General features: G+C 33.7%; 2 protein-coding genes across 2 annotated transcripts; both read left to right on the top strand.

The window, feature by feature from the left end:
• The first annotated feature begins 5411 nt into the window (after positions 1-5411).
• On the top strand, positions 5412-6711 carry LOC18030536. Its single transcript, XM_006412542.2, has 2 exons — positions 5412-5659; positions 5739-6711. The coding sequence occupies exons 1-2, from the start codon at positions 5492-5494 to the stop codon at positions 6288-6290; spliced, it is 720 nt and encodes a 239-aa protein (XP_006412605.1). The 5' UTR covers positions 5412-5491; the 3' UTR covers positions 6291-6711.
• Positions 6712-7605: 894 nt separating this feature from the next.
• Positions 7606-10322, top strand: LOC18030535 (small RNA degrading nuclease 2). Its single transcript, XM_006412541.2, has 12 exons — positions 7606-7725; positions 7822-8004; positions 8099-8179; positions 8267-8335; positions 8437-8586; positions 8675-8794; positions 8884-8953; positions 9035-9150; positions 9246-9377; positions 9458-9565; positions 9648-9761; positions 9843-10322. Exons 1-12 carry the CDS (start codon positions 7693-7695, stop codon positions 10218-10220), a joined length of 1554 nt encoding a protein of 517 aa, XP_006412604.1. The 5' UTR covers positions 7606-7692; the 3' UTR covers positions 10221-10322.
• The last annotated feature ends 2591 nt before the right edge of the window (positions 10323-12913 follow it).

Genomic DNA, 12913 nt, shown 5'->3' with positions numbered 1-12913 from the left:
TTATGCTAACAGTTTAGTAAGTTGCTACATATTCAAATGATTAATTACTTACTTTGTCCATCGCGGAAAACAACCACATGCAGTGTAGCCATAGCCCCCCTATATGAATTAGTAGATTTGATTATAATTCCGTACATTCTTAATGATTTAATGTTTCTTAAGAAAATTATAATAGTTTAAGGGAAAATTGAGGTTAAGTTGTAAAGTGGTACTAACCACCATGAAGAAACAAACATGTATGATTGAGCCCCTGCGAATAATTGAGAAAATGTAATTAAAACTGAAGAAAACTAGCTGGCTTTTATTCCCTGATCTTTCTACGTGCCACAAATCAATAATGATTTTCATGATTTTTATTTGTGTTAGATGATTATTTGAAAATAGTATATAAAATCTCGTTATTATATGATACACATTCCAGTATTTTAATCTGATCCTGCATTTGCGTTTGCTTGATCTGATTTTCAATGTCTTCATAATCTGTTTTGCTGTTTTACAAAATGGATAGATGTAAAAGACCAAAAAAGAATGGACGTACAGTAATTTTATCTGCGTAGATCGTTATAGCATGAGATTTTTTTAATGGTATGGTTTTAAGCAACAACAAAACAATCTAAACTGTAGCATAAATAATTAAATATTATATAGAATTGTCATATATTTTGTATCTAATGGAAAAAAATTTACAAGACACGATATCACATTATAACAAAATCAGTTTATTTTCAAGATAGTGGTCGATAATACTATAGTTTACAAATTCAATTCGATTAATCATCTCACTTTAGTTTTTATTAGATTAATTTTGAAAAAGATAATATAATGAACGGCTTAGATTAGCATTTTTTTGGAGCAAAAAGTAATGCGGCTTAGATTAGTTTTTTTTGCTTTTTTTTGTTAGTAGAAAATCTAAAACCTATTTTTTCACATCTAAAAACTAATATAAGTTTGGCTTCAAATCAAACTAGAAACCCAAAACCTCTACAAACATATTTATCCATAGTGGAGGTGATGTACCAAATACCAATTCCATTGAATTTTGTTATTAAAGAAGTTTCGCTCTATCATATCTCTAACACTACCTCAGTAAACCATTTTCTTAATTTATATTGAAAACCCATATACATCTAATTTCGCAACTCTCAAGCCCAAATCATCTTGTAATTCATATTGGGCTAATAATAGTTTGAGAACAACTAACATTTTTTTTATAAAAAAAACTTTGGTAGTGGATTAGCTCAAAATGATACTAAATCAAATTGTCTGCAAGTTAGTAGTATCTAGAGAGGTGTCAAGTTTCAAAAGCAATGATAAAGTACGTCATTATGATAACATCAAAATTCAAAAGTATGGACCGAGCAATAAGATAGAGATGACCTTAAGTCCATAATCGAATTACCTTTTATTAGCAAACTGTCTTTATCTTCAGTGCGATTTATCTCCAAGTTTCCCTCTCTTTCATCTTTCTCAGTATACCAAAGTGAAAATTTTAGTATATTGAGGTTTCCTGATCTTTCTATATTTTGCTTATGGTGTCTTGTGATTATTATATATATTTTTTTTTTTGGTAGACCGGTTCGTTTGGTTTTTCTTGCATCGATACTATAACCGATTTTTATTCTTTTAGATTTGTTTTTTTTGCTGTAAATAGCTTTTTACTTCCAAAAAGTCTCACCTTCTGTCTTTTGTTTATTACCTTATGATAATTTCTTTTACAATTTCACCTTTTTAAAATGTTAAGATCCCCAATAAATTATACTGTTACTCAAAAGCAATACCTTTTAAAATTGGGTTCCACAAATGAGAGCATATATCTTTATTCCATACGTGGGGAACAGAATTCAAACATCAATGCCTACACATGATGTCGGATCTATGGAAAATGACTAAGCTAAATAACATTGACATTCAAAATCACAATAAACATTACCATTGCCATACAAGAAATATTATGCAGTAAATAAATATAATAGCTTGAGTTTTTTTTTTCTTCTTTTTTCTGTGTCTCATGGAACTGTAAAAGTATTGTTCACCAAGTCCGTAGACATAAAAACAAATTTTATGGCTGTTTTAGCACTATTCTTCATTCATTTAAATGATACAATTAAAAAGAATCATATTATTTACGGTATAAATAAAAAAATAGTGATTCTAAAGAACAACAACCAACTTGGTAATTTAAGTAATTATAATGCTCAATATTTAATAGATTTGAAAATTATTGAAGAATACAATATTGCTCGATGATTGATTTAGCTTTTTATGTTTTCTATAGTACGTATTATAAATTAACCAGAAGGATATAAAGAAGAAGCACCACTATAAAGTTTGAATTACAAAGGACTCCAAATACGAACGAAGCCGCACTTCCCGTCCAAGTACGTCGCGACTAAAGCTTGACCTGCATTTTTTTTTTTGAGGGAAAAGGGAGGGGGAGGGTGTATTGTATATATGTATTTTACTTTGATTCCTCAAATATGATGATATTGTACGGCATATATAAAAATACTATACGAAACAATTCGAACCATAACCACACGCATAGATAAAACAAACAAAACCTGAGCCCATGAATCAAACGGGTTTTCCAAATTGACCTCTTTTTCATTCAAACCGGAACATAACGTGTTCTAAAACTTCTTCTTGTAAACATGAATTTTTACATAAATAGCACATTATCTTCAAAAATGTTTGGATAGAGTGGGAACGTATATTATGTATAATAATAGTACTTTAAGTTATGACGTCTTGATATACTAGATCCATGATTACCCAACTAATGAGCTTTCTCTTCTCATATGGCAAAAGAGTACTGTAATATGATTCACGCAAAATATCGAAATTTCAAAGCTAAAAATATTTAACATACAATCAGAGCTGATTATTAGTTTCAAAAGTTGTAAGCTATAATAAACCATTTAACCATCCGAAGTTTCAAAAAATAGTTAGATTAAAATACAAGATATATATATATATATATATAATTTTAGAATATTAATTATATATGTCCACCTCTCTCTTTTTTTTGCTAACTGGTAAATATCATATAAAATGAAGGTTTATGATTTACAAAAGAGCAGAACCTAATACATTTGGTACCTTAGAAAAAATAAAAATATGCATGTCCACCTCTCGTATGAAATACCATATATATATGAGGTGCACCAAGCTCACCCCATGTGTTGGATAATTTAGACTGATCTTTATGGATGTTATTAGTTATTCGTTTCTTTGTAGCTGTATAATTAATACTAGAATCCTCCCTAAAGAAATTCCAAAAAAAGAGTAGAATATTAAGTTTATGAAAGTTGTCGAAGTACTAGTTAGGAATCCTACGTGTTGGAAGATAAGTGGGTGACATTAACCCACAAAAAACCAAATAAACTAAGTGATGAGAAGGTTTGAATCTGGTCGGCGATGGTCAAAGGTCAGCCTCATGGCTTCTCTTATCTTATATGATATGGTCTGATTATTATCACTCATAATATCGATCTGTATATGGTCCTCGTCAGATTTCACTGAATTATTATTAATTTTTGAGAAATCAAACAATACTTATTATTTGATTACTCTATGTGCGAGTTTATTTTTTCTCAAGTTTTATAGAATGTCATAAATCGTAAGCTTGATTATTATTATTATTATAACTAATTAAATAATGATCAAAAAAGATTTTAATCAAATGGTTAAAATATTCGCATTTACGATATTGATTCTTTAATCGAAGTTCGTCTCACTAAATCATTTTAAACTGGTTTTTACATATATGTTTTTTTAACTAATCTTTTCAAATATGCTATTTTAACGTTTTTCAATAATTTTTTGTCTTTAACGTTCGAACTCGATGAAATTTGTTTATCCCAAAAAAAAAAAAAATCAGATGGAGGAAAACTATGTATTTGTCGGATTCACCAGATAGTATAGGAAGGTAAATCTGACTTTGAATGTCGAAGCTTCAATGAAGCTAACATTAGGACGTGTCGTTGTGCATGTATTAATGTATACGTACATACATCATATCTATATCCTCTCAAGAATCAAGATGATGATGTGGTTACAAAAAAAAAAGAATCAAGATGAACGATGTATATATTTATTATTATTAGAAATTTAGAATAGCGAAATCTGACAAAATCAAAATAGTAATGATAGGTTTGGAAATGTTTATATATTTAAAACAAAGAACTGTACGTAGTACGCTTTTCTTTGTGGATCGTAAATAGTATGATCCTTTATATATATACAGACTTGAGACTACAGTCCTTTCGTTTCATAAGAATTAATATCAAAAAGATTTCCCACAATTTAGTTCATCAATTAAGTTGCTAACTACCCTTTCATATGTAAGAAAAAAAAAAGTTAGAACTATATGTTATAGAATCATCATTGATGTTGTAGGTGGGCTGAGCACAACTCTTTTTATAGTAATTTCGTTCAGACCTGTTAACGAAGTGAAAGCCCAATAAGATCAAAGATCGACAGGTCCATGCGCGAAAAGTAAAACGAAGTCGTTCGGGGAGATGACTTTTTCGTATCAAAGGAACAGCTCGCCACTTCGACATGGATGGGACAGTTCGTCACCTCGACATGGATGGGACAGCTCGTCACGTCAATGAAGATAAAACAGCTCGCCAGCACGACGTTCTGATAGACTGTCGGTCAGGTCTATCTACCCGGCTGCCCAAGCTACCCTGACCGAGATGTAACCTAATTTGAACACTATAAATAGCCCTGTAACTTCATTTATTACGGGATCCGTAATCTGAAATAGAGACCAAAATACTCAATATTTGTGATCACTAATTCTTACTTTGCAAAATAACCTCGCTGAAACTACCTCGAAACATTCATATCGACCTCGCCGTTATTTAACAAGAATCTCCTAGCTCCACCTAGATATATTTTTACTAAAGTGACTTCGTGTGCGGATATAATACAACAATTGAAATTTGCAATGAAATTTGCACTGAAATTTGTATGACATGTTAGATACAAAACTAAAATTATAAGCATCAAATATCTTTTTTTTTTAAGGACTAGCTATAGCTATGAATTAAATTTTACTTGACGGCAAGATATACGTGATTAAAATAGAACTTATTCAAAATCTATGACTAAAGAGAAGAAATAAGAAGAAATGATAGGAGATGGTAAATCAAAAGCGTGCAAGAATTATAAGTATTATGATATGATTGATAGATGGGCTCCAACAATAGATCACTTGTTAACAATGGCGAGCAAAAGGACAAATTATTCCACGTCATCTCTCACCCTCCATTCCACGTGCCTTTATGTCTTTTCCTCTAATTTTTTTCTTATAACCTTTCTTCTATATTTTCTTTTGTATATTTACTAATAAATTTTCTTATAAATAGGGTCTTTTTCTTCTCCAAACCTTCCAACGAGTCATACATAAAGCTGGCGTTATATCACACACCAAAGAAAGAAGTTAAAAAGAAAAGATAGAGCGTTGATAAGTTTTGAACAAGAAATGGAATGGAGGGAATGTTATTTAGATGTGATCTTGGTGCCGCTAGGGCTAATGGCATATGCAGCTTACCATGTTTACTTGTGGCACAAGTTACGTACACAGCCTCTCACCACCATCATCGGTACTAACGCTAGAGCTCGCCGTTTCTGGGTCGCTTCCATCATCAAGGTAATCTTCTTCAATATATCAAGGTAACATACACATAAATATGTTATTATATATGAATTTAAGTTGAATTACTATATAGGACAACGAGAAGAAGAACATCTTGGCTGTTCAAACGCTAAGAAACTGCATAATGGGATCGACTTTAATGGCAACAACATCGATCCTCCTATGCGCGGGTCTAGCTGCGGTTATAAGCAGCACATACGCAGTGAAAAAGCCTCTAAACGATGCGGTTTATGGAGCTCATGGAGAGTTCATGGTGGCTCTAAAGTATGTCACAATCCTCACCATCTTCCTCTTCTCCTTCTTCTCTCACTCTCTCTCGATTCGATTCATCAACCAAGTAAACATCCTCATCAACACCCCTTTTCCACCGGAGGAGCTGGAGGAGGAGATGATGATGACGGCGGAGGAGTACGTGGCGGAGTTGCTAGAGAGAGGGTTTGTCTTGAATACAGTGGGAAATCGGTTGTTCTACGCGGCGTTGCCTTTGATGCTTTGGATATTTGGACCGGTGCTTGTGTTCTTGTGCTCGGTCGTTATGGTTCCTATTCTTTATAACCTCGATTTCTTCTTCTTCGGTAAAGAAAGGCGAAAACTCGATAGAAAAACTAGTTTTGGATCCGCGTAGAATCGAGTTTTTGTTAGTAGAGCAAAGTGATGGTACATAAGATATTGTCGTCCCGGGACAATTGGACCGATGATCATTTTACATGGCCGTTGCAGATTTCGAAGATTAGTTTAGGTTTGGATATAAGATCTTTTGGTTTAAATAAATTTACTAATCATATTATGCGTATTATGAGAATTATCATATAGTATAAGCGTTAGATTGTGAAAAAGTATGAATACTATTTACTTGAGATTTTTTATTTTTGTAAAATGAGAACTTTAAGGTATGTGTGGTGTGGAATAATATGTCACGTTTTGGTTTGTTGAGAATTGAGCGTTATAATTGGCATTTCCATGTGGGTTACTTTATAACGTATACGCGTATGAATATATTATACGTTATATATATATTCCGTTTTGTGTTTATAACACATGTGACATGCCCTACGTCAAGTAATAGTCCAAAAAATGTGATGTACATATATTTCTTCCGTGCATCACTATCTCTCTCAGTTAGTTGTTATGTTTCAGGAACCAGTCGTCACGAACCTTTTTTTGTTTTTTTTTGTCCGTCACGAACCTATATAAATTCTCCAACGACAATGTAAAATAGATATTATACCAATACACGGCTGTTTTTTTTTTTTTTTTATCTGCGTAGTATGGAATCAGAATGTAAAACTAGTTTAGTTCAGATTAGGATGCAAATTATATCCATTTTTTGTACACGAAAAGATTTTTAGAGTTGTTTTGAACTCGTAAAATTCATGTTTTTTATTCTAATCTGACCCAACGAAAAGCTGTTTCGCACAATTGCACTCCAAGTATTTACAGTTTTATCAATGGAAATTTACATGACAGGATTTAATGTTCTACGCGGTATGTCTTTTAGTAACATATTTCTAATATGAATTTCATAATTTTAGTGCATTTGGTGGTATAAATTTTTTAAAATTTATAATAATCTAAAATAATACTCCTTCCGTTTCACAAAGTGTTATTCTGACATTCTTCACACAAATTAAGAAATAAGATAAAAGATCTTTTATACTTTTATTAATTTGCAGAAAATAATTCTTAGAATTATATTTATAATTAATTTTTTAATTTATTGAGGTTAAAAATGATATTTTATGTTAAAAATTACATTGAAATTCTAAAACGATATTCTTTTTGAAAAAAAAATAGTATCACGACGTTCTTTGTGAAATGGAGGGGATATCAAATTTGAAAAAGAAAAATGATTTTTTTGTGACTTTATTTCGTTTTTTAATAGTATTAGTTAAAACTTAAAAGGGATTTTATACACGTGGATCATATACACGTGGATAACCCTAGCTTGCGGTCTTCCCCCGTCTTCGGTGCCACTGTAAACTCACAGAGCCGCCGTTAGAAGCTCCGTTCTAATTTCAGACTTAGCGATGGAGCACATTCTAGCCACAGCTGAGAAAAAAGTAGGTCTCTTTCCTCCTCAATACGTCTTTAGGATTCGAGGGTCAATGTGTTTTAATTCTCGTGGTTTTGCGTTTGGTAAAATTGATGGGATTTAGGTGCTGGTAAAGCTGGTGAAACTAGTTCAGAAGCTACGTCTAGAAGGCAGAAACGTAGGATGGAAGGAATTTTTAAATGTTTACGACAAACAGGCAGGATCGAGCTTGAGTGATCCTTCGAGGCGGTCTAAAGATGTCCTTGTTGCTTTCCTTTCCACACTCGAGAAGAAACAAGATATAAAGGTCTGTTTTTGAATAATAAGACAAGCACACACAAGTGGTTTGATTATTTTAATCTTATTTAGATAATTTGTTTAATATTTGGGTTATGGCTCAGCTATTGGCAAGGGTTCTTAAACCCAACCCTTATCTGGCTGAGGATTTCAAACAAGAATCTCCAGATGAGACTGCTGAACAAGTGAGAAAGAACATTCTTTTGTGGATTAAACATGAGTTTTAATTGTGTAGTGCAAATTAGTTTAAACATAAATGTTTGCTAATGCAGAGGCTAGTTCGAATGACTATCACGGATGATGAGTACCTGTTAGACTACTTGTTCCCATCTAATGCTGAGGTTTGTGTGATTCATCCAATTTATATTAGTTTTTATCCTTCTTTTATAGGGAGTGGAGAAGCTAATCAATCATCTTTTGAATTGCAAAAAAAAAAAAACAGGACTGGTTGGTAACGGGGACTGGAAAGAAGAAATCAGAAGCCAAGAAATCGACCAAAATCGAAATGGTTGCTATTGATTGTGAGATGGTTCAATGTGAAGATGGCAGCGATGCTGTTGTTAGAGTTGCTGCAGTTGACCGTGATCTAAAGGTTTATTAATCTTCTAAGTGAACATCTTCTTATGTTTTTGTTATTACAGAAACCGTTTTGTCTTTTAATCTGAGAAGCCATGAATCAGGTAATTCTTGACGAATTTGTGAAACCGGATCAACCAGTCGTTGACTATAGGACCGATATTACTGGACTTACTGCAGAGGATGTTGAAAATGCTACTACTGTATCTGTGGTAGATATACAGGTACATCACATTGTGTATATATATATAGTAGTTTCTTCTTTCGGTTTCAACACATTGTTCTGATGTAATCTAAATGATTAATTCTGCAGGAAAATTTGCAGATGTTTCTTTCTGAGGATACTATTTTGGTAGGTCAAAGTTTGAACCATGATATGAAAGGTATCCAAAAAGTGGTCGAATTGCTCCTAATCTCTCTTTAACCCTGCTTTCTTACGGGTTTACTACTTTGATTGCTCTCAGTATTGAAGATAGATCACCCAAGAGTAATCGATACTTCACTCGTGTTTAAATACAAGTATCCCGGTTCAAGAAAGCCTCGAAAACTTCAAAGACCTTCTTTGAATTATCTGTGCAAGGTAAGAAGCCTGTAAAAGCTTAATTTCTCTGTTCTTGCTGAGATATCAAATCCGGTATATGTAAATGACATTTTTTTTTTTGGTTTGTTTCCAAGTCTATATTGGGATATGAAGTGCAGAAAGACGGTGTTCCCCACAATTGTGTTGATGACGCAGCAGCTGCTATGAAGCTTGTACTTGCTATAGTAGAGAAAGAAGTAGAAACCTCCGTTCCAGTTACTAAAGAGGTAAGGTCGATTTTTGACAAACATTAACAGTTTCATCTAAAAATTATGTAACACATACTTTTGTCTGCAAATCAACATAGATGTTGGAAACTGCGAAGTCAAGACTCTACCTTCATAGAATTCCTCACAATGTTCCAACTGAAGAGTTGATTGAAGTTGTTTCTAGGGAATCCACACCCAAAATTAAGGTATGAATCACCATAACATGTACATAATCTCATATCCTCAATAGTTTTTTTTTTTGTATTCACGAGGATTTGTTATTTTTAGTTTGGGAAGCCATCGAAAAAACAAGGAAGTGGCTACTATAGTGCGATTGTTGTTTTTAATAGTCCAGCAGAAGCAAATCAAGCTTTTGAAAACATTGATGGAGACTTGGGAAAGGTATTTTTGCATTCATCTCTCTACTCATTTTCAGGATGTGAAGCAAGTGAGTGATATATATTCCCCGCCTTTTTCTTACAGGATTCGGCAGGTTTGACGCAAAAGCAGGTTTTTCTAAAGCAAAGTTCAAGCTCAGGACCTAGATTATACTTTCACGTTCGTAAAATGGTTGAAGATGATTCTGCTAAGGAAATCTCTGCAACAAAGAGAAGTTACCAAGAGGAGAAGAAGGCGAGTTGTAAGAAACAGAAAAGAGAATATGATTCCGAAGAGACCAGAGAAGTAGATGTCAACCATTGTGGAGAAGAGAAAACGGAGGAGAAAATAGAGAAGCTACGTGAAGATGATTTGATACAGGAAATTGAAGAACTGAAGCAGAAACTCAAAGCTAAGGATCAGATGATAGATTACCTCAAAAAGCAACTAAGGAAGAAGAAGAAGACAGTTTCGGTAAAATGATATAACCATGTCCACAGCCCACAGGACCGTGTCTATGTCATGGATTGAGATAACATTGGCCTAATTTAATACAATATTTTTAAAAGTTATTTTTTACAAAATATAGTTGAAGTTTAAAAATTTCTTATAGTTGAAGTTAAAAAAATTCTAATAAAGTTTTTTTTTAAAAAAAAAATTCATATATAAAAGAAACATTTTAAAAGGAAATGAAATTTTAAAATGAACTTAGATTATAGATATTAAAAAAAAAATTAATATTGCTTGTTATATAAATTTTCTTTCAACAAATTGCTTATGACAAGTCCCAATAGGCAATAAGTCAATAATCAATTTGCTTTCAAATATATTTTCAAAATTAGTTTTTCTTAAAAAAATAATAAAAATAACAAACGAAACGAAAACCACGTTATCGAATTTACGACTTCACAAACGTAATCTATAAAACAAAGTTTTTCCAAAGAAGTCAAAATATCAAACATGCATGATTTATGTATCTTAAAATCAATGCACACCAAGTGTCTACTGACCTAGCGGAGTAGAGTTTTCATGCCGGACACTCTCAAAGGGAGAACTGGTAGGACTAAACAACCGATAAAACCATATCTAAAACCACACTTATTTGTTCTGCTCTGAGGAGACCTCCAATGGTGAGCTACCCTATGACTTATTAAAGATGTTGCAGCCCTTGAAGGCGAATTGAAATGAGGTGATATTCTAATTGGCTACCACAAATTAATGTCATGTATCTGCCGGATAAAGCTAAGTAATCAAGCTTAGAAAGGTTATTGTCAAGGTAAGGATAGATTAGAGAGACCACCAGACACAGCTCTGAAAAGATCCAGCGGTACTTACTGTCGTTTAATTTTTCTGTAATCTTAATCAATATATTAATTTAATTTCCCATGTTATACAGTTTGTGTCTTATTCGATCTTATATCAAGGGCAAGTCTGTGTTGGATCAAGCGTAAACATTGAAAATTATCAACGTGCGGTGTTGCTTTAGAGAGAAAAACAATGATTCTTAGCTCTTAGGCAATGTTATACGTTGCAAACTTGCAATTCGGTTGAAGAATAAAAAAAAATAACCAGTACTGGAAAGTTAGAATAGAAGTTGCTTGATTTAACGAGAAATTAAATGGCACCATTAAGCATAAACAGGCCACGAAGCATGGTGTGCATTGATTATAGATTATAATACACTACATCTCTTATATATAGACTAATATTAGCAAAATCATTTTTTTTTTTGGTCACAAGATAATACATTCGATTAAAATAGATTCGCTAAAAGCGAATTTTCAATATCTAACCAGAAAGGCACCGACGTGCTCACATAAGAGAAAACACGATTTCGGGTGCGAGCGCTCCTAGCGAGGAAGTCCGCTTGTTGATTTCTGGTTCTCGGCTCAAATACAATGTTGATGTCGGGGGAAAAGCCTCCAAGTTCCTCAAGTTCTTGCAGCTCTGTTGCAAATGCTGACCATTCTTTTGGTCTAGTAACCATTTGTACTAACTCATGTGAATCTGTAACAAAATAATTACAGTACCAGTTGTGTCTATTTAGACATCTGAAAGCCCAAATTAGGCTGAGTAGTTCGAGATGGAGAGGAGAGATTCCTCGGCTACTTCCTTGTAGTCCTAGGAGGTCTATAGATCCATCTTGAAGGTGCAAGATCCAACCCACACCGCTTGTGGGATTATCTTCTTTCCAAGATCCATCTATTCGACAAGTGAAAATTGGTGGATCCATAACTTGAGAATCTATATCTTCCGTTGAAAGATCAATGGAGTCCGTATCTTGGTTAGCTGAGAACCATGCTTCACTTTCCCGTAGTGCAAGATCAAGTGTTTCAGATGGAGATCGGTCTTGTCCATTGTATAACTTATCATTACGTGCTTTCCAAATATACCAAACAAGCTAAGGGAACACCCTAGTCGCCTCTGTAAAATCCTCTCTATTTAGGATGTTTTGTAATAGGTAATCCACATTCTCGTAGAGATTTTGTGATGGGAACACCTCTGTCGCAGAGGGAATTGATGATAGGATCCAACATTGGAGAGCTGGTGGACATAAAAATATGGTATGATTGATAGTTTCTTCTGCCTCTCCGCATCTAGGACAGATGGGATCCGTTCCTATATGCCTTTTGGTTAGGCGCTCATTCACTGCCACCGCTCCAGATAGCATTTTCCATAAGAAGTAACACATCTTTTTTGGTGCTTTAAGCCTCCAAATTTCTCTTTTTAGGGGATTTAAAGAGGGTTGTTGGCAGATGAAAGCTGTTTCTTCGTCTAACTCAGAGCGTGCTAATTTGTAGCCCGATCGTACGGAGTATGCTCCCGTTTTTGAGAGATTCCAACAGTATCCATCATCATTAGGAGTGTGACTTATGTGGATACTGAGTATCAAAGGTATATCCCCAGGGTCTATGACATCCCGGATGAGGTGAATATCCCATGTTTTTGTGTCAGGGTTGATGAGATCAGAGACTAGTAAAAGAGGGTCATTCATCCCTGAGACACTTTTCGGTGGACGAGCTAATGTATCAGGTAACCATGGATCTTCCCAGACTAGGGTTTGGGTTCCTGTACCAATAGTTCTGCGAGCACCTTTTAGAACTAACTCTTTCGTAGCGCACATACTTTTCCAGCCATAGGATGGCCTGAACGCTTTGGGGGTTTTAAAAGAATGT

Source organism: Eutrema salsugineum, unplaced genomic scaffold (genome assembly GCF_000478725.1).
Source record: "Eutrema salsugineum unplaced genomic scaffold, Eutsalg1_0 scaffold_1, whole genome shotgun sequence".
Taxonomy (NCBI): Eukaryota; Viridiplantae; Streptophyta; class Magnoliopsida; order Brassicales; family Brassicaceae; genus Eutrema; species Eutrema salsugineum.
This window is presented reverse-complemented; position numbering and strand designations above follow the sequence as displayed.